The sequence below is a fragment of the Pogona vitticeps genome, chromosome 2, assembly GCF_051106095.1.
Source record: "Pogona vitticeps strain Pit_001003342236 chromosome 2, PviZW2.1, whole genome shotgun sequence".
Lineage (NCBI taxonomy): Eukaryota > Metazoa > Chordata > Lepidosauria > Squamata > Agamidae > Pogona > Pogona vitticeps.
The window spans coordinates 78941495-78963788 of record NC_135784.1 but is presented as its reverse complement, the minus strand read 5'-3'; the positions used below and the strand labels follow the sequence as shown (position 1 = coordinate 78963788).

Below are 22294 nucleotides of genomic sequence, written 5' to 3'. Positions count from 1 at the left end.
GGAATAATCCACAGATTATATTGGATGTGTTCCTCAGATTTCTTGGGAGGAGATGCAAACTAGTATGCCAGCTTTGAGGGTCACAAACACATCATGGTTTGTTAAGCAACTTTCACTTGCACTAGGAACAGTCAGGTAATATGACCTAGCATGCTTCTTGCCAAAAATAAATTACGGTTCACACTTGGCGTATCAGGATGCATGAACCTAGCCAGAGAATTTCCAGGTTTCTGTTCCTCTTTGTGAAGATTGTTTTGATGGAGTGTGTTTGCCTTTGCTTAGTAGATCTGTTGATTGGTACCTAAAGAAGGAAACTGAACAAGCCTCAAATATGATTCCCCCCCCCCTCCTGCCAGAGCCTCATTAGCTAATACAGATTTCCTGGCACAGGGCCAGGCAGTATTCCTTCTTCCAAGATACTTTCTGCTAATCAGACCTCAGTATAAATCCTATTAGTTAATGTAGTATTCAGTGAGTGGGTGTACTGGAGAATGCAACCTGAGTGTGAGATTATCCTAGCATACTCTGTCCTGAATACCATTACAGTGGTGCCTCGTTTAACGAGTTCCCCGGTTAACGATGAATTCGCATAGCGATGGCAAAAAAAGCAATCTCTTTTGCCATCGCTTTGCGATGTTGCCTATGGGGAAAAATCGCTTTGCGATGTTTTCCCCATAGGCCCCATTTTCCCCCAGCTGAGTGGCGGGAGCCTCCAAAGGACCGCTCCCGCTGCTCAGCTGGGGGAAAATGCCGGTGGTAGCCTCGGAAGGACCCTTCCGAAGGGTCGTTCCAAGGCCACCGCCGGGATTCCCCTTCGGAGGGGGCATTTTCCCCTAGCTGACCGGGAGCCCCGCTGCTCAGCTGGGGGAAAATGCCGGCGGTAGCCTCGGAAGGACCCTTCCGAAGGGTCCTTCCGAGGCCATCGCCGGGATTCCCCTTCGGATGCCTGAAAGGCATCCGGACCCCTGCCGCCGCCGCCGCCGCTTGTATCCGCCCCGCGGCCAGCTACCCCCGCCATGGTCGGACTCTCAGGAGTCCATGGATGGTGTAGCCGGCCGCGACGCGGATCCAAGCCGCGGCGGCAGGGGTCCGGATGCCTATCAGGCATCCGGGGCTAGGATCCGCCCCCCGGCCGGTTCCCCTTCCATGGTCGGACTCTCAGGAGTCCGGGCATGAATGGGGTAACCGGCCGGGAGGCGGATCCAAGCCCCATCGCCGCTGCCGCTGCTTGGAACCGCCCCCCGGCCGGTTCCCCTTGCATGGTCGGATCCGACCATGCAAGGGGAACCAGCCGGGGGCCGTATCCAAGCAGTGGCAGCGGCGGTAGGGGCTTGGCTCCGCCCCCCGGCCGGTTACCCCCTACCCTGTCCCCGCCGCCGCTGAGAGCCTTCCGAGCTCTCAAAGGGCTTTCTCCAATGTGTGGCGGGGAAGCCCTTTGAGAGCTCGGAAGGCAAATGTTGGCGGTCGGCGGGGGCTTTGGGGTCCATCCAAAGCCACCGCCGACTGCCAATATTTTCCCCCAGCTGAGTGGCGGGAGCTTCAAAGCCCCGCCGCCAAAGCCCCGCCGCCAAAATGCCAAAGGCCCCATTTTCGGTCAGCTGGTCGGCGGTTCTAAAATGGCCGACCGGCTGTGCTGCCTCGCTTTAGAGGCACCGAAAATGGCCGCCCCTATGGAGGAACATCGCTGAACGGTGAGTTTATCCTCCATAGGAACACATTAAACAAAGTTTAATGTGTTCCTATGGCTTTTTTTATTCCGTTCAGCGATGTTTTCGCATAGCGACAATTAATCCGGAACGGATTAACGTCGCTATGCGAGGCACCACTGTAGTTGCCTAGCTGACAAAAAGCTAAGGGGTCCTCTTTTAAGGCAATTCATGATAAAAATATACTTATGTTCTATATCATGCCTAGTTCTTACAATATCCCCATTGCTGTGGAATGCCCATTTTACACATCTCAGGCAGAGTCTGAAATACAGTGGTTTGCTCACTGCCATCCATTGAATGCACGTGTGTGGTTCCTGGTCAAAACACACCCTTCTGTTTATTGGGCCAACACGACATACCTGTATAAGGGCAGAGATTCATGTTTCCTCTGTATAATTGTCTGATCTGTTACAATTTTAGATTTATGAAGACTACGACTGCATGCTGAACCAAACTAACATTGGCCACAACAACAACAAGTTTTATATCATTCAACTCATTGAACACAATGGGAGTTATAGCTGTTGGAATCGGTGGGGCCGTGTGGTGAGTATCTTGCTTGGAGGGTGGCCGCTCTGGTTGAAGAAGTGGTGCTTCTTTCCCCAGCAGTCCAGGGGGTGGGTCAGCCTCTTTCTAAGCTGACAGTTGGCAAGACCTTTGTGGCCAGTCAGGCCTAACCTTGCAACAAAGACATCGAGTTGCTAAAATTGGGATCACTTTAAGATAAATCATTGTCCTACAGTAGTGTTTCTGAGGTTACAGTTTCTGTAACATATGTGAGCCTTGAGCTGCTGACAAACAATGTCTCCTTACCTATATTGCTAAATATTTCCTCACTTAACTAAAAAGAATGGGATGATAGGCCCAGCACCAAAAACAGCTGAAAAATTGTTCTTGGTGGCAGAAGTGATGAGCGAGGAAGTCTGTGAATCAGATTGGAGGTAGAGGAAATCTAATGAGAAGGCACTGAAGCTAAAGAAAGGTGTTGGTTCATATAGAGGTATAAACTGCCATAATCTGTGATCCAGATTCTATTGAAGTAGCACAGTAATGCTTGGGATTTGGCAGAACTGAGACCATTAGGTTCTTGTATTTCACCAAAATGATTAGGGTTACAATACCAAAATCATTTGTAACCACTTAGTAAACCTGACTGGGAGTGTTGCGACTCCTTGCTTTGCTTAGCTCACATCTGTCAAGCGCAGAGTGCCACTAAAAGCAGAGAATCTTGTTGGTGCAACAGAGAATGTTTTAATATACTATCACCAACCTATTGCCCTGAATATCTGTGAAGATTCTCAGTCATCCAGGTGAGGCTATGTGGAAGCTGAATCATGGCAACTGGCAACCTAAAAAGAAAGAAGTCCAGTTGCCATGGCTTAGCTTCCACATATCACCCTGAATGTGCCTGACTTTATTTGATCTCAGTATTTACATGAGAGACAAAGAAAATACTAAAGATCTGGGGCAGGGAAGGTATCCTACCTGAAATTCCAGAGAGCTGCTGTTGCTGCTGCTGCCGCCACCACCAGTCAGAATTAAAAGCCCTGGGAAAACCAGTGTTCTGAATGAGTATGAAACAACATTCTATACTCCTTATTACTGGACCTGAACAGCATATTCCTGTTTTAAGAAAACAAGATTGATGTCCCCTACTCTGTGTAGGGGGCAGAGTAGGGGGCACCCTTCTTGGGGGCATATATAATCACGTGTCATCAGGTCAGTTCTAACTTAACATCTGGAAATTTCTGTAAGATTTCCAGATGTTAAGTACTCAGAAATGGTTTACCAAACCTTCCTTCTGGTCACACCCTGGGGCCCTTGAAGCCTGCCCAAGGCTGCACAAGTGGTAGGACACATAACCACATCAGCCCCACCCACTCTAGGTGATCTTGGCCCTCCCCTCTCCCGGGAGAAACAGGGATTTGAACTCCTAGCTCTGCAGCCAAGCTCTGCAGATCCCTGAGCTTTACGAGCTCTTTGGTCGTATAGATTTTGGAGACAGTACTTTCTGGGATTGCAAGTCTCAAGATCCCACCAGCCATTCTGGCCTTGGAGTTATAGAAAGTATAGTCCAAAGAAGTAATTTTTCCAAGCTTTTCTCTTTCCAAAGATAGAGACATTTTGTGACTTTAATCTTCTTCCCCTGAACTCTTCTTGTGTTCTTAGGTTGCCTCCAGTTAGCTGTCTGAGATAATACAATACATTTGTCCCAGTTTTTTATGATGCCAAAGACTGAGAAAGCAGAATAGATTCTATTCTTTTCTGTTCTAGAGACTGTACAATAGTTCTTTGGTACACACGTATCAAGAAAGGAAGCATGTCTTTGCAACTACTGAGTCCACAGCTATAGGGCTGCCCCCCCCCCCCGCACAGAAGATCACAGGGTGCTTCCAGCCAATAAGGTTCTAGCATTACCAGCCAAAAGCCCTGGGGAGCTATTTCACCTTTCCTTCTTTAGTGGATTTTCCAGGTAGGGGGAAAAAGAGGAAGTTATAAGGAAACAATGGAGGTTTACCAGTGATAGACAACAATGACTGAAGCTCCCAAACAATGTATTGAATGAGATGGGTTAACAACATACTGACAGCCTTGCCATAGATGTAGGTTTCAGATGGTACACATAATAAAGATTAGTTTATTCAGTGGACTTTATATCAGAGAATCAGGATGAGGTGAGTATTGGCAATGTCCAACATTATCTAATTCAAATATTCAGTTTTGTTACTAAAATTACTGCCATGAGCTTGCAGTAAACAAAAGCCTTTAGGGAACAATTAGGAGTAAATGCTATTAATGTTCCTTACTGTTGAGGCAAAGAACATACATGCAAATTAAACCACTGTTCCCAACTTGAGAAGCATTTTTCCTAACAGACCTAATTAATATTCTCAGCAGCCATCTCTAGGGTTCAGTGACTTCCGAAGTAATGCCCCAGTTTCTCAGGCAATAATTTCATCCCATCTAGCTTGGAGAGTTATAGGAGAATCTCTTTTAACAAAATATATTTGGGCTCAATTCAAAGTGCTTGCTTTAAGTTTTAGTTTTTAAACAGCTTGAAGGCACATTTTGCCCCCCCCCCCTTTACCTAATTAATATATAATTACATGCCGTCAAGTTAATTCTGACTTACGGCAACCGTGCCAGGTTTTTCTGGGTATAGAATACTCAGGAGAGGTTTAGTTTTCTTTGCTCTGGAGGTACTGTGCAAAGTTCCTCCAGGCTACACAGACTGGCTTTTCTCCCTTGAGGCACAGTAGGGAATCGAACTCTCAGCCAGTGATTCTGCAGCCAGATACCAAATTCACTGAGCTAGCCAGTCAACCTTCCTTTTATCTACCCTGAGCTTGGAAAATGTTTGATTCCACTCTTCAGTACCTTTTCAGTGGTAGCACACCCTGTGGAAGGATGGCCGCTTGAAGGAGGCTCACTTCGTGTGTACATGGCAATCTTTTAAACATTTGGTGAAGAGCTTATGTTCTCCCAGGCATCTGTAACAATGGTTTGAGTGCTTTTAGAGTTGTTGCACTCTTTTTTTTTTTCCTGGCGGCTCTTACTTCGATTTTAGTATATTCTGTGTAGTTTTTAGCCCTTGCTGTCGGCTTTTATTCTGTGGGTGGATTTTTAAATTATCAGTGTTCATTTGGGAAAAGTCCTATTAGTGTTTGCATGAGGTTTGCTTAACTCATTGGGGCCAGTGGCTGAAGTGCTTGGATGCATCCTTCTTGTGTAGTTGAATGCATGACCAGGCAATTAGCCATGACAGGCTAAGCAAAACCTTACACAGAGACCAATAGGATTCTGAGTGTTGGGATTTTGTATTATGTTTTTAATTCACCTCTGTTTCACCTACAGAAATGTGATTATTGGGCAATATAGAAGCATAATAATAGTGTAATTCTGTACTGAAACTCTGTAAACTTTTTCCCATAGCTTTTGTGCTTTCCTATCAAACTCACAGGAGACAATGGGACTTGAGCATCAAACGTAACCTGAGTACAGGGCAGTGGAACAAGAGGGATGAGTGCATTTTTGTTTCTGAATGTTTAAGTACAGTTGGCATCCCCGTGCTGCCACTATGCTGTTTTGTCCTATCAAAAAAGTACACTTGAATTGGGGATTCTCTAGTTTCAGGTGCTGGTTTTCCTGTTATTACATCTGTAAATTATTTTTATGCTTCTTAGTGTACCCCAGGAATCCAAATGGTTGTATCCCTGGAACTGGAGCTGTGAAACACTGATAGGATCATACAATGTTCTAAACACAGGCCCTGGATGCAGCCTTCTCTCCCCCCCCCCCCGCCCCCATACACAGTTCCAGAGTTTCTTGCATAAATACTCCTTTAAGCCCCTTTGTTTGGTGGCAGACAGTTCTAGCTTGGCAAAAGTTTGCCATTTGCTTGTGTTTTCACTGCCTGTTTGGCATGAGCATGCGCGCACAGACACACACACGGGGGGGGGGAGAGATTACGAGAGAGAGAGAGAGAAATATGAAATGGCTTTCAGGCGTACAGATGCAAAGGGATCCTTCTCTCCCTCCCTCTCAGGGCCCTGTTTGAGACTGGAGTGGCATGCCTGCCAGTTGTCTTCCTTCTCCAAGGGGTCCAGTTTCACAAGGCTTTTATTTCCCGGAATACTTTGTCATCCTTTGGCAGAGACTCTCTGCTGGAGAAGCTGCAATCCAAGATGTACTGAGTCATCCGTCTGTTGCACTTGGCCCTTATTTGCTTTTCCTTTTCACTAACTATGGGTAGGATTTCTTCCCAGTCCCCCCTCTTTGTGCTTTGCTTGCCTACCAAACAAGGTTTGCAGGTGGGCACACTTTTTCTCCCTCTCCTTAACCTTCAAGGAGTAACTGCCCTCACCTAACAATCCGTGTGTGTGTGTTTAGTCGTGTCCAACTCTTTGTGACCCCATGGACCAGAGCACGCCAGGCCCTCCTATCTTCCACTGCCTCCCGGAGTTGGGTCAGATTCATGTTGGTTGCTTCGGTGACACTGTCCATCCATCTCATCCTCTGTCATCCCCTTCTCCTCTTGCCGTCACACTTTCCTAACATCAAGGTCTTTTCCAGGGAGTCCTCTCTTCTCATGAGATGGCCAAAGTACTGGAGCCTAGGGGCTGTACGTGGCAGTTTTGTCATAATGAAGGATCTCAGTTCCTCTGTCCTCCCGCTCAGTGTATATACAGACCTCAGGCTCTCTCTCTTTGTGTGTGTAGATAGATAGAGATGGGGGTATTCAAATATGAATATGAATATCCCCGCACAGGTGCAAAACTCATGATTTTGCTGCTGCTGCCGGCTCTGCAGAAGCTTCCTATCGCGCTGTTCTCCACAATGGATTAGCCACTCTCTGACATAGCAGAGAGGCTTGTCGTCCCGCCTCCTCCCAGGACTGGGTAATCGATTGCAGACAATGGCGTTATTTTCACCTGTGCTGGGATAACACACACACACACACACACACACACACACACAGAGAGAGAGAGAGAGAGAGAGAGAGAGAGACACACACACACACACACACACACACACACACACACACACACACAGAGAGAGAGAGAGAGAGAGAGAGAGAGAGAGAGAGAGAGCTGGTTTTCTGTATTATGGGATCCTAACTAGGACTAAAGAGTACTTCAAAATTAGCTTGCTAGTATTTTAGAGAATAGCTTTTAATCTTAGTTGGAAGAGCATACACTTTGATAACAAGGGCTCTTCTGAAGAGTGTTTTGGCCATTGGATACCTCACAAGAATGTAGAACAGTGCTTACAACAGCGGAAGAAAGTTCAATTAACTTCCTAGCTCAAAAACTGGGTAATAAGTTATCTCTGGAATATGCTAAGCAGGGCCAGGGCTAAAAGTTCGCCAGCACTAAATAGCTGTTTAATTTTCTGGCTCTTTCTTACCTACACTAAGAGCTACAATTTCACATCTCTGGCAGCCTTTGGCATGGGATTGATTGATTGATTGATTGGATTTTTACCCTGCCCCTCTAGACCATGTCTACTCGGGGCGGCTTACAAAATAAAAAAGAGCAGTATAAAAAAAAATCATAAAAAATTTCGATTACAATTTCAGTTAGAACAATTAATTTAAAGAATAGATTACCAAAATGGAATAGCATAAGAAGGAAAAAATTATTTTGCTCTGTGAATGTGTTTTCTTCTGTGCTTGTAACCCTTGCATTATTCTTCATGTGTAATTTAGCATGAAAAAGGGTAAAACAGAAGGTGGCCGTATGCCCCGAAAGTAAGGATATCTTTAATATGTATAGACAGCTATGCTGGAGGAAAATAAGGTGTGCACAGATTTTACAGAGGGACACCATTTATTGCTGCTTTATGTACATGTAATAAAAATCTCAAAACCGTGATTGAATTGGATGGTTGCATACAAAAAGAGTATGTGCCACAAACATTGTTATATAGTGCAGAAGGGTGGGATAGTTTTCTTTTTCCTTTGAATGTAATGAATGAAGAGGGTTGATTTCAGCTACCTATGGCATCAATTGTTTCATATCTTTAGCAGTACAATGCTGTCTCTCCTCAGAAGCAAGCTCCGCTGAACTCAATGGGCTCATACCCAAGGAAGTACAGTGGTGCCTCGCACAGCGATTGCATCGTATAACGATGAAATCGCTTTGCGATGAAGATTTTACGATCGCTTTTGCGATCGCTTTCCGATGTTCCCTATGGGGAAATTCCGCTTTGCGATGATCGGTTCCCTGCTTGGGGAATGGATCATGGCAAAGCAAACAGCTGATCGGCGCCTCGGGAGGAGGGAGGGAAGGAGGCGTGAGGGGCCTGGCCCCATTCCCGGCGCGCAGCAACCCCTGGGGCGCCAAGCCAGAGAGCAGTTGCGGCGGGCGGCGCTGCAAAAGAGGAGGCGCCCGCCGGGGACCAGGATCAGGGTGCCAGTGGCTGGACGGGGGCGTCGGTGCACCAGAGACCCCCTCATCGCCCGCCAAGGAGACCGGGAGTGCGGGGTTGGCTCACTGACGGTGGCTGGCGCGCCCCTTCCCTCTCCTCCTCCCCACCCACGCCTTCTTCCAGCCCGCTGCTCGCCTGCCTTAGCCGGGTGTCTCCTGGGCTAGCTGGCGAGCGAGGGGTGGCCGGCGCGTCCCTTCCCCACCTCCACCCCCCCGGCGGCTGCATCGCTTTAACCCCTCGCTCGCCTGCCTTAGCCGGGTGTCTCCTGGGCTAGCTGGCGAGCGAGGGGTGGCCGGCGCGTCCCTTCCCCACCTCCACCCCCCGGCGGCTGCATCGCTTTAACCCCTCGCTCGCCTGCCTTAGCCGGGTGTCTCCTCGGCTAGCTGGCGAGCGAGGGGTGGCCGGCGCGTCCCTTCCCCACCTCCACCCCCCCGGCGGCTGCATCGCTTTAACCCCTCGCTCACCTGCCTTAGCCAGGTGTCTCCTGGGCTAGCTGGCGAGCGAGGGGTGGCCGGCGCATCCCTTCCCCACCTCCACCCCCCCCCGGCGGCTGCATCGCTTTAACCCCTCGCTCGCCTGCCTTAGCCGGGTGTCTCCTGGGCTAGCTGGCGAGCGAGGGGTGGCCGGCGCGTCCCTTCCCCACCTCCACCCCCGCCGGCGGCTGCATCGCTTTAACCCCTCGCTCGCCTGCCTTAGCCGGGTGTCTCCTGGGCTAGCTGGCGAGCGAGGGGTGGCCGGCACGTCCCTTCCCCACCTCCACCCCCCGGCGGCTGCATCGCTTTAACCCCTCGCTCGCCTGCCTTAGCCGGGTGTCTCCTGGGCTAGCTGGCGAGCGAGGGGTGCCCGGCGCGTCCCTTCCCACCCACCCCTTCCCCACCCCCAGCGGCTGCATCCCTCCAGCCCGCTTCTCACTGGAGAAAGACCCTCCGGCCCACCTGTTTGTGCCCCGGGACAGCCCTGGCAAGGAGGCCGGGCGTCCTCCAGGGCTGGCTGGCAGTGGAACTTGGCTTTGCTATGATCGGTTCAGATCATAGCAGTGCTTTTATAACAGCTGACTGGCGGTTTCAAAATGGCCGCCCCCTGTTTCTGGGACATATTCCTCCCTTAACGAACAGTGAAAATGGCCGCGCTATGGAGGATCTTCGCTGAACGGTGAGTTTCAAGCCCATAGGAACACATTAATTACGTTTTAATGTGTTTCTATGGGCTTTTTTGCCCCGTATAGCGACGAATCCGTATAGCAATGATTTTTACGGAACGGATTATCGTCGCTATGCGGGGCACTACTGTATAGGTTGAAGTCCTAAAACTATTTTTGGTAATACAGTATATATATGGTAATGTATATATTTTGGTGTTTTTATATATATGCATTACCATATATATACTGTATTACCAAAAATAGTTTTAGGACTTCAACCTATACTTCCTTGGGTGTGAGCCCATTGAGGTAATATCTATATTTTATATATATATATATATATATATATATATATATATATATATATATATATATATATATATATATATATATATATATATATATATATATATATATATATATAAAACTACTAAGCTCTTTCTTTTTAGGCATGTTTTCACCAGCAAATTGGGCAGCCAGAAGAGGAGTTTTGGATGCTGTATGTTTCATTCATTTTAAAAGTGTTTTTGTATTAGCAGTCTTTTAATAATAATATGCTTTTAGTTATGTATTTGGTTTTTTTTATCATTTGTGAGCAGCCTTGCATCCCTTCCTTAGCAGGGCGGCAGCATAGTAAACAAACAAACAAATAGTGACCTGCTCATCACTTCCCTTAATGGTCGCCCACTGCCACCTTACATGTTTTCATGACTGATATATAAATGATTCCAAAATGTTGCAAAATAAAGTTATGTTGTTTTTGAACTACAGATCTCCTTCTTCTGCACCATGAAAAGCTATCTTATGGAATGTAATGGATGTTATGGAAAGATAGTCTAGGTGCAATGTTTTAAAATTATATTGTTTCTTTTATTGTAAGCCGCCTAGAGTGGGCTAATATGTCCAGATAGGCGGGATAGAAATAAAATAAATAAATAAATAAATAAATAAATAAATAAATAAATAAATAAATAAATAAATAAATAAATAAATAAATAAATAAATAACATGTACTTTGTTAGGGTGATGGAACCTCTAATGATATATTTCATCTCTAAGCCAGCCAGGAGTGTGGTAAATCCCTGTCTGGTTTGACTTTTTGTGTTTCAGAGGGTGTTCAACAGCCTGATTTTGCGCATCAAAGCATCAGACAGAGGTTTAAATATATATTGTGCCATATCTTTGGCACAATATATATTTTAAACTGGCTCACCTTTAGCTTTTGTGTTCTTGCTTCCAGGGTGAAGTGGGACAGTCAAAACTCAGCAGCTTTCCTTCCCTGGAAGCTGCCAAGAAAGATTTTGAGAAGAAATTTCGGGATAAGACAAAAAACAGCTGGGCTGACCGGGAGAACTTTGTAGCTTATGATGGCAAGTACACCCTGATTGAGGTGCATCATGGAGATGAGGAAGAGCAAGAGGTGTCAGTGAAGGTAAATGGCCAAAGAACATGGAAAGAGCAAAGCATGCTGGGACGTAAGTGGGAAGAAGATAGATCTGGATCTACATAGTAGATCTCTGGGTGCCCTTTAATTTGAGATTCTACTTGTTGAATCACAGTTTCCAGAACCCCACAGCTGGTATAACCACTTGCTGAAGGATTTTGGGAATTGTTGTCAAAAGAATCCCCCCCCCCCAAAAAAACCCGGTTTCAGATCAAAATGGATGTTGTCTTTCATCTAAGGTGGACACTGTAGATGGAGTGAAGTTGTCCAAGCAGAGGATACGACCCTGCACTTTGGACAAGCCTACCCAGGAGCTGGTCTCCCTCATTTTCAGCAATGACATGTTTAAAGATGCCATGCAGACCATGAATATAGGTAAGGGGCTCTTCTTTGTAGAATTAAACATAAGCATCAACCCTCCTCCCACTTAGACTAATTGCTCACTCTCAGTTGTGAATGCAGAACCAAGGAATCAATACAGATTGCCCTCCGCTGTTACATTATCTGAATCTACCAGTCCTCCAGTGTTTGATTGTGTGAAAACACAGAGCTTCCTTTGGGAATACACACACACACAAAAACCATTCCAGACTTTGATAAGGACATTTTACCGTATTTTTCGCACCATAAGACGCACTTTTTCCCCACAAAACAGGGGGGTGGAAAGTTTGTGCATCTTATGGAGCGAAGAAAACAGATTATATTTTCCTGTTTTCTTCTCCTAAAAAATTGGTACGTCTTATGGAAAGGTGCGTCTTATGGGAAAGTTTGACTTCAGGTAGCTAGATGGTACAAGCAACTATACAAGGTAATATAACTCAAAGTATAGTATTGAAATAATAATTTAAAATTAAGAATACTGTATATCTGAAGCCGCAGGAATTATCTCAACATGAAAATCAAGAAAAATATTCCTGTTGCATTTAGCAGAAAATTGTAGCTACATGTTTCGCCTGTTAGACCTTGCTGGAGCAAGGATGACACCAGATTTCTCTGGGTCATATGATTGCTCCCTCTCCCATCAGTGATCATTTAGGATGTGCTATTGGTTTTTAGAGAATGTCTTTCCTTTGTGGCAATTCAGCAAACTCTTCTTTCTGTTCCACCTCTATTTTTGGGAGAGAAAGGGGATGGTCATTAGGAGTATGCCTTTTGAATTTATTTATTTATTCATTTATTCATGCATGCATGCATGCATGCATGCATACATACATACATACATACATACATACATACATACATACATACATACATACATTTATATTCCCAGCATCCAAAATTCCCTAAGACTTTCCCAGACAGAATTGTGAGCGTTTCAGCTCAAAAGATCCACATCTGGAGATACCTTCATTTCACTCACCTGGAAAAAATTGTCCAGTGTTCTGTCAGATTCTAGGCCTTATTTTGTTGCAATACTTCGTAAGAGGAAACTGTTGCCATGCTTCTTGGACGTGGTAGTTCTTCAGGAGTCACCTTCTATGGAGCATAAAGGGCAGTGAAACTACCATGTCCAGGAAGCTTGTAGCATCTTCCTCTCAGGCAGCACTGTAGCAGGGAAAAAAGACCTAGAATCTGATGAAGCCTTAGAGGACTAGGCATTTTTCTGGTGTCTGTGGGTTTCAGCCTCTGGGCTAAAACTTCCAGAATTCTGCCTGGGGAATTCTTGGAGAATTCTGGGAGTTGGGGTCCAAACAAAAAAGAATCAATTAGCACCTGAAGTTCATCTCCTTTCCCTCCAAAAGCCAGAGTTAAAACTGGAAAAGAGTTTGTTGCATCACCAAAAAAGGAAAGACATTCACTAAGCCACTGCTTCTAGAATCTTGTAAGATCATCTTTATTACCTTAACCTCTTGTATGAAGTAAGCACAGATTAGATTTGGGAACCTTGTCCAGTATCCATGTACGTGGAACTCCAACTCCAGAAACTGCCATGGCAGTCTTACAAAGTTCCAGCTGTGTCGCATGATTAAGCACATGACTGTCTGACCCTTCAGTTGGAGCTCTGGACACATAAATACAGAACAGGATACTGGCCAGAGTGATTAAAAGTAGTGTTGACTTCCCTTATTTCACTTAGGGCTGGGAAAAGCTACTATTTTGGAGCACCAACTCTTCAAATTTCCCAGATAGCATTGTGTTCAGTCTCTGATTTTTAGCCTGATTTTGGTGTTGGACATGGTCCTATTTTATGGGCACTGAAAAGGAATCTCTTTAATGTGATTATAAACCCGTGGGTGATTTTTAAAAGTGGATGTGTCTGGCTGTCGTGGTAGTGTTGATGGTGAGACTTGGGAGATAAGAAGTTCAAAGCACCAGTAGTGATGATAATTTGTTCTTCAGTCTTCTGTGTCATGAAGACCAACCGGGGAGTAGCAGATAATGCTGCAATGGAAGGCTGGAGAGTGGTAGCTTGATTGCATTCCAATCCTGTTTGGCTTCAACCCTTGTCAGGTCCAGATGTGGACAACTGACCACCTCTCCCCCCCCAGGAGTCCTAAAAGATTTACAGACCTCCCAGGCAAAGAGAAGAGATTCTATGATTCATCATAGCTGACATTATCCCAGTAAAGGGCTAATACCAGAACAAAACCAAATAATCAGTCATAAGCTGTTTGTAAACTCATCTGGGTATCTCCTTATAAGTGTCTTCATTGTTGCAAATAATTCCAGTCACTCCATTCAAATACCTTATATTTTTCCTGCCATATATTTCTATTAAAAATCCATAATTGACACTCTGATCGGCAGAATCCTTAGAAGTCTAAAGCAACCAGATTGACCTCTGTCAAGCTTTCTCTTGTTTTGCCTTGCCACTCCTTCAGATGTGAAGAAGATGCCCCTGGGGAAGCTCAGCAAGCAACAGATCGCCAAAGGCTTTGAAGCTCTGGAGGCCATTGAGACGGCGCTGCAGAAGCAGCCACCCTCCCAGAAACAGCTGGAGGAGCTTTCCTCTCACTTTTATACCATCATCCCTCACAACTTTGGCCGTAACCGGCCTCCACCAATTGATACACAGGAGGTCATCCAAGCTAAGAAGGACATGTTGTTGGTGAGAACCTCTAAGGATTTGATCAGTCTTGCCATTAAAAGAGAGAGAGAGAGAGAGAAATCGCAAGGCAGATAACCTGCCATAACAAGAGGGACATCCTTGTTTGTGAGCCTTAGGCGTGAGCAGATTTGTGTTTTTGGACTTCAGTCCCCAGAGTTCCCTAGTCAATGCCTCCCAAAAATTTGACTGCAACTCTCAGAATTTTGCCTGGGTAATTCATGTGGAATTCTGGGAGTTCCAGCCTAAAAACATGAATCTGCACTCACCTGTTGGGCATGACAATAGAAGCTTCTTTCATCTCTTAGAATTTACAAATAAGCTTGCTTGCTTTGTGATTGGTCTGATTTCTCAAACAGGAAATGCTGCCTGAATTCTATCTCTCCAACATAAATTGCTTTTAGCCCTCATGACAGTTAATATCTGTTAATATCTGTTTGTAGTCTCACTGCTAAAGCGAGAGTTTACTGTGTAAGCTCTCACTGTGTCAAAGTTTCATCTGCACTGGCAAGCCACAAGTTCTGTGTCAGTAGATGTATCTGTGGGTAGAGGGGTTAAAGTAGTGATTCCCAACTTTTTTAGCCCTGTGGACTGGCTGGGGAAGGCGGGGTGCCCCCTGCGCTCATACGCATGCGTGAAGGAGCATGCACACTCACTCACGTGCATGTGCAAAGGGGAGTGCAGCGCTCATGCAGGCCCTTGCATGCAGGCGCAAACAGGATGTGTGGGGGGAACGCGTGCGGGGGTGGGGGGAGTTCTTTCTCCTTGGCCCAGTCCAGCTCAGGCCACGGACCGGTACTGGGCCACGGACTGGGGGTTGGGGACCTCTGGGTTAAAGTATGCTTCCAGACGAACCATTAAAACTGACAGTGGCACTATTTCCAGCAATTGCATTGGCTCTGTTGAGAGCTATGTGGATGGGAGGGCTTGTTGTCTTCTGTAGTGGAACTACACCAAGGAGAAAAGGCTCTGTCGACTTGAGATTTGTAGCTTGAGACTCATAATGCAAAGCCAGTTCAGATTTTGCACCTCTGTGGTGATAGCACTACAGCCCAGAGTATCCAGCCTACTCATGCAGACTGGTTTCCTTCCTTGATAGGTACTGGCAGATATTGAACTGGCCCAGAGCTTACAGGCCCAGAAGGAGGAGGAAGAGGAAATTGAGATAGAAGTTCCACATCCTCTGGACAAAGACTATGACCTCCTGAAGTGTGTTCTTACCCTGGTGGATCCATCTTCAGAGGATTATAAGGTGTGGCGGCCCAGCAGAAAATGTCTTGTTCTCTGTGACAGTATGACTGGTCATCATACCACTGGCTTGAGAGTGTAAGACCAGTGGAGGAAGCTCGTGGGTTGCCTCTCCCTAGATAAAAAATGCTGAATTTCTATGTTTCAATTGATCTTTTAAATTTGGCGGCTTAATCTGCATTTTCTTCCCTTTTTTCTCTTCCCTCACCCCATTAGCTGATTGAAACATATGTGGAAAACACTGGCAGGGATTACCAAAAGCTCACGGTGCTGAATATCTGGAAGGTGAACAGGGAAGGTGAGGTAGGTCAGCCAGCAATGGGCTTTCTTTCTTGTTCTAGTCCTTGGTTTGTGTAAGCACCTCACCACCTACTCAATGCTTACTTCTGTCCTGGGGCAACAACGTTAAGAACAGATCACTTCACAGCTGTTTCAAGAGCCCACCAGAATGCACTCCAGGTGCTTGGTGAAAAGAAATGCCCCCCACAAAAAGCAATCCTTGGATTCATTCATCTTTGGTTTCGGCCACGGATGCCTTCGGATATGTGTTCCGTAGCAAGAAGTTATTAGAAGCCTCCGTGAGGGTTGGGAAATGCCAGGTCCTCCAGGACTGTGGCTCATCTTTCCTTCCCTGTTGGTTGTGCTGGCCAAGACTATTGTGAATTGCAGTCCAATGACATAAGAAGACCCAGATGTTCCTCATTATTGACCTGATTGATCAATAATGTTAAGAGTTATTGCCCTGGGGTTGGTCTCCTGAGCATTACAGTGTTACACACAACTGTGCCAGCCCAAGCAGAAGGACACCTGATAAGTTATTTGTGATGTGACTAGGACAAGTCACTCTGAACATGCAAAACGCATGTCCTGTGGAACTCTATGAGTACAAGGAATGGAGGGAATCAGAGGCTGTAGTGAAGCTGCATCCCAAAGGTGGATTGTTTATATCTCTGGGCTCATGGCGACCATTCCTGTCACCAGGGATCATCTTGTACGGTTAAACTCTCGGTGTGCCACAAGCAAATAAAGTGAGCAGGTGTACTTGCAGAACCAATGTCCCAGGGAGGTTCTACAAGAGAAAACCCAATCCAGTCACATCCCCCCCAGCTCCCTGCTCTACCCACCTGAGGAGTGAAGTGAGGGACAGGATGACAACAGCGACGACAGTGATGAACAGTTATTCTTCAGACTGTGAAGCACCCAAATGGGCCCTTTAGGTGTATAAGGACAGAGCCAGTGATAAAAAGGAAAAGGTTTCTTTTTCCTCTAGAGATAACAGCCAGAATCTGATTATTTATACCCGCCAGCATTAGGTCCATTGGCATAAATCTCAACAGCAAATTGCTGCAAGTCCCAAAGTTGCTACCGGCATTTGCTGTTGCATGCAAATTATCCTGCAACAGCAAATATCTTTGTTCACTTCTTCAACTGTGGCAATGGGCTGCTGAAAATTTTCAGCTGGATTCTAGCTATTATCTCTGGGTATGCAGTCTGAGGAGGAGGAGGGTGCGTTGTGGTGCTTGTGTTTCACAGCTGTCAGTGGCTGATGAGTTGCTGTTCAAAGTGCTCAGTCTGTGCTTAGCACCAAAAGAAGACTTGTGCCTGATGGCGCCTAAGCATAATCTCGCACCATTTGTGGGCTGATGCTGCCGTCTTCCCTGCCTCCACCTGTGTTTACAGGCTGCCCGTTTCAAGTCTCATGACCACCTGGAAAACAGGCGGTTGCTGTGGCACGGCACCAGTGTGGCTGTCATTGCTGCCATCTTGAAGAGCGGCCTGCGCATCATGCCACACTCAGGCGGCCGTGTGGGCAGGGGCCTTTACTTCGCATCGGAGAACAGCAAATCAGCCGGATATGGTGAGGCAGCTTTTTTCCTCCCTTTTCCAGCAAGGATCTTATTTCTTCTTATTCTTCTGTAACCATTTCCCCCTTTTCAATTTTCTCCTGCCTCCCTTTGCCAACTGGGTTTCTGTTAGCCATTGGGTAGCGCAGGAGAGTGAGAGGCCATCAAGGCCTTTTCTTTCCTTCCCTGCCTCACATGACCATGTCTGTGTGAGGATACTTCGAAAAACTACCGTCACTGCCCTATATTTGTTGATTTATTTCAGAAGGGAAAGCTAAGCGGGTCTTTAAGTAATTGAGACCATGGTTCTTCTTTGTGGCACCTGTGAATCACACTATGGGTAATCCGCACATGCACGGAGCCTCGTCGGAATATTCTAGAGCTTCTGCGATAGCAAAGGAAAATACATAGACCCCTCCCCCCCCCAGTATATATATCTTGGCGCTGAGGCTCTCCTTTCAGTTCATTTCAACTGCCGCGTTGAGAGCCTTGATCATTGCTTCTGTGAGAAATCTGAAAATGAAAGTAGGAAAATTATTGAACTTTATTTATTATTATTATTATTATTATCCTTATTATTTTCAAAACATATAGCCAGTCAAGACAACAATCTGGCAGATTTGCTCAGTCAAAAAAAATTGCAAGCCCACAAATGGGAACTAGATCAATCTGTTTTTCTCTTCCTAATCAAATGATGGGGCACACCCACCATCAACTTCTTTGCCTCCCGGGTAAACTGGAAATACAAGCGTTACTGCTCCCTCCATGCATGGAGATGCGTTCATTGGCCGTTGGCCCAAGTCACTCATTTACCTGTTTCCACTGTTCCAGCTCCTCCACAAAGCTGTAGTCCGGTTTCAGCAGGACACGCCCAATACTATCCTGATAGCTCCATGGTCGCTGCGGCAGCCATGGTTTCCAATTCTCCACCAGCTGTCGTCCAACATTTATCACCTACTCCGTCTGTCTCACCTGCTCATACAGAACAAAAATTAAATTCTACACCCAGATCTCCCTGCTTTTTACCTCGCAGTGTGGAGGATTCAGCCTCACTGATAAATATCATTCATCATGCAAAGAAACCTTCAACCAGGAAGGCCTATATGTATAAATGGAAAAAAATATTTTACTGCAGAGTCATCATTTTCCTCAACCAACTCCTCTTTTACCACTGTCTTACTTTTTTTTAATTGCAGTTAAAAACTAAGGGTGTTTCTCGTCCCTCAAGGTCTGCCTTTCTGCATTGTGGCTTATCAACCACCAACCTCTCAGGCAACTAAGTTTTTCAGACACCCTGCTCTGAAACATTTCCTCAAGGGGCTATCACACGTCTACCACAGATATCCACCTTCCACTACCTCAGTGGTCACTGACATTGGTCCTTTGACAACTTACAAGGGCCCTGTTTGAGCCCCTGGCATCAACTGACCTCAGGTTACTTATCTTCAAAACGATATTTCTTGTGGCCATCACGTCAGCGCGACATCCTAGTGAACTTGCGGCCTTAAGATCTGATTACCCTTATCTCCAGTTTTACCCAGATAAGGTTAAACTTTTTGTAGCTATTTCTTTTCTACCCAAGGTTGTTTCCCAGTTCCACCTATTCTAACCTTTAGTTCTTCCTTTTTTTCCGTCTCCTTCTACTCATCAAAAAAGGATCCTCCATACTCTGGATGTAAGACAAGCTCTGGCTTTTTACATAACCCGCACTCAACCCTTGAGATGCTCAGCTAGACTTTTTGTCAGCTACCAACTTCCTGCCAAGGGTCTTCAAGTTACCTTGCAGTGAATATCTAACTGGGTTGCGTCTACCATCCAGCTTGCTTATCAGCTTGCTCGAGTTCCAGCACCACAGAGTATCTACCCTCATTCTAGGGCATTGGCGACATCTATGGCATTTCTTCAGGGCGTCCCCGTATCAGACATCTGCACCTATGCCACATGGTCACAGCCATCCACGTTTATCAATCACTACAGATTGGACGTTCGGCAGTAATCTGATGCTGCTTTTGGGCGTGGTGTGTAATCATCTACCTTGGCTTGACACCCTTCTCCGAGTACGGTAGCTTTTTAGTCACCTATAGTGTGATTCACAGAGGCCATGAAGAAGAACGACAGATTACCTACCTGTAATTGTAGTTCTTTGAGTGGACCTCTGTGATTCACATGTACTGATCCGGCCTCCCCACTGTCATGCTCTTTTCTTTATGCGGCAGTTGACCTAACTGGAAAGAGAGCCTCGGCGCCAAGGTACATATACCGGTGGAAGGGGTCTATGCTAATGTATTTTCTTTGCTACTGCAGAAGCTCTAGAATATTCCCACAAGGCTCCGCGCATGCACGGATTACCCATAGTGTGAATCACAGAGGTCCACTCGAAGAACTACAATTACAAGTAGGTAACCTATTGTTCCCTTTCTGGTGCTTCTTTTCATCACTTCAGTTTTTGTGGCCTTGAAGAATATGAGAGGGAATATGTCTCGCATTCATCCACAGACCTTGATCAGTGAGCCAGAAGTGGGGTGTCTCTATTTCTAATTATTTTTGTGGCTGGTTTCCAATAGTTGTTGCCTAAAGGAGACCCGACGTAGTGCAGTAGTTAACCGAGAGAGAGAGAGGTCTCCCTAGGTTACCAAGTGCATCTGTGACCCTTGGGGTAGAATCTCATTCCCCTACAAGTGTTTGACCATTTCAGTTGTAACGGAATACTGTAACCATTTTACAGGAACTGAGCCTTAGGCAATATCAACAGGGACCACAAGTAACAAAATTCTGACTTTCTGGGGTTTTTAAACCCACCTTTTATAGGTAGTTGTTATTGTGGTTGTCGTGTCAATTTGCAGTGAAAACTGTTTTCAAGCAGAAAGAGGTTGCTAGGATTGGAAGCTTTTTTTAGAGTTAATGCACAAATACTAGGCGTTAGAGCTTTTTTCTTTCTCCTGACCCCCTTTCTGCCTGTTGGTGTTACGAATTGTCAAGTCACATTCGACTTCTGGCAACTCCAGTAGGTTTTCCGAGGTACGCGAGTGTGGTTTGAATAGTGCCACACAGACATCCATTGGGTTTTCATGGCAAGGCAGGGATTTGAACTCATGTCTCCTGAATCCTACTCCATCAGTCTGTCCACTACTGTCTCCTCCTTTCTACACCTGCTTTTAATCTTTGTGCTCTTTTTTGTCTTCACACGTTACATTACATTCAATACATGCAAATGTATAAAGAGTGCTAAGTTACAGGCTTACATAATTCTTCATACATTCCTTTTGTTTTTTCTTTGCATAGTGGGCCCCACTTCCAAGCGAGTAGGAATCATGTTCCTGAATGAGGTGGTCCTCGGCAAAGAGTATCGCATTGTCCGTGATGACCCTTCACTGCGAAAGCCTCCAGATGGTTATGATAGTGTCCTCGCATGTGGCATGACTGAACCAGGTAGGTATGAAGGCAGCAAGTCTGAAGAGCTGTTACAATAGCTGCAGCCTTTTAACTCTGTGCTATTCTGCCTCATTCTTGGCTTCTGACTTGCTTTGTTATTTCTAGACCCTGCACATGATAAAGAGATAATCCTGGATGGAAAAAAGGTGCTGGTATCCCAAGGAAAGCCCATTCCTGTGGCCAAGTATAAGGACTCCAACTTCAGCCAAAGCGAGTACTTGATTTATCAGGAGAGTCAATGTCGCATTCGCTACCTTGTTCAGCTTCTCTTCTGAAGCCTTCCTTTAGAGGCTGTCTTGCTGGGACTCACGCTCTCCACCATGAAGATCCTTGTCTTTCTAGTGTTGAGTAGACAGGTGTGAGTGGCCACAATGACAATCTGACTGCCTTGACTTTTCCACATTCCCTGCTCTCCATCAATGGAAAATACTTTCCGTAATTTGTTTTCAGTTCTGTTGTGGGTCTCATAAGAGACGAGAATGCTATTTTGTGACCTCCATCCAAACAAAGATTATTTTGTGGCCTCGGGTGTATTCCAAAGAGGCCATTGCCAAAGACACACTTCTTTTGAAGGCAGATTGGATGCGTGTATCCTGTAAAATAAAGTGTGTGTGATGATTCTGCACGGAAGAATGTCTTATTGGCAGCTAAGATATATCTGTATTTAGTTCACTCACCCATTATGAAAGTCAAGGTACAAGGCTGCTAAATGAATTACTATGGGCGGATTGTGCATGAAGACTGCTGTTTAACTGGAAGTGTAATTTCTCAGATCTTTTGTGTATCTGTGTAAAGCAGGAGTGGTCCACTGTGGCCATCCTTATAGTTTTGGACTGCAACTCCTGTAATTCCTGAGACTAAGGCTGATGGGAGTTGTGGGACCCCCCCCCAAGACATCCTTAAGGCCACAGTTGCTACCTTTTTGTTGTAAAGTGTCCTAACCCTACTTTATCTCCCACTTCTTTGTTCACCAAGTTACAGTGGTGCCTCGCATAGCGATCGCTCTGTTTTATGGCGAAATCGCTTAGCGACGCATTTTTTGCGATCGTAAAAGCGATCGCTTTGTGATGGTCCCTATGGAGGAATTTCGTTTTGCGATGATCTCAGGGAAGCCCCCATTTTCGGCCAGCTAATCGGCGGTTTCAGAATGGCCACCGGGTAAACAAAATGGCCGCTCGCTGTTTTCAGGCACAGATTCCTCGCTTAAGAGGCACTGAAAATGGCTTCGCTATGGAGGATCTTCGCTTAAAGGTGAGTTTTAAGCCCATAGGAACGCATTAATCGCGTTTTAATGCGTTTCTGTGGGCTTTTTTATTTCGCTTACCCATGTTTTCGTTTAGCAGCGATTTTTTGGAACGAATTAACATCGCTAAGCGAGGCATCACTGTATTCCTAAATCCAAACTTCAAGTACAGTAGCACCTATGTACAATATTGGTTAAACCAAATTCATCAAATCATAAAGTTGGAAGGGACCTGAAGAGTCATCCTTTGTAGCCTT

The 22294-nt window shown here is 45.7% G+C and overlaps 1 protein-coding gene across 1 annotated transcript in view; it reads left to right on the top strand.

Annotated features, from left to right (window-relative positions):
- PARP3 (poly(ADP-ribose) polymerase family member 3) overlaps positions 1–21419 on the top strand; it is a 28545-nt gene extending 7126 nt beyond the window's left edge. Inside the window, exons 3-11 of the mRNA XM_020803883.3 lie at positions 2130–2255; positions 11021–11212; positions 11464–11599; positions 14047–14273; positions 15370–15522; positions 15735–15821; positions 17199–17376; positions 20645–20791; positions 20900–21419. Coding sequence (XP_020659542.3) covers positions 2130–2255; positions 11021–11212; positions 11464–11599; positions 14047–14273; positions 15370–15522; positions 15735–15821; positions 17199–17376; positions 20645–20791; positions 20900–21069 — 1416 coding nt within the window. The 3' untranslated portion in view covers positions 21070–21419. The remainder of the gene's footprint in view (positions 1–2129; positions 2256–11020; positions 11213–11463; positions 11600–14046; positions 14274–15369; positions 15523–15734; positions 15822–17198; positions 17377–20644; positions 20792–20899) is intronic.
- The last annotated feature ends 875 nt before the right edge of the window (positions 21420–22294 follow it).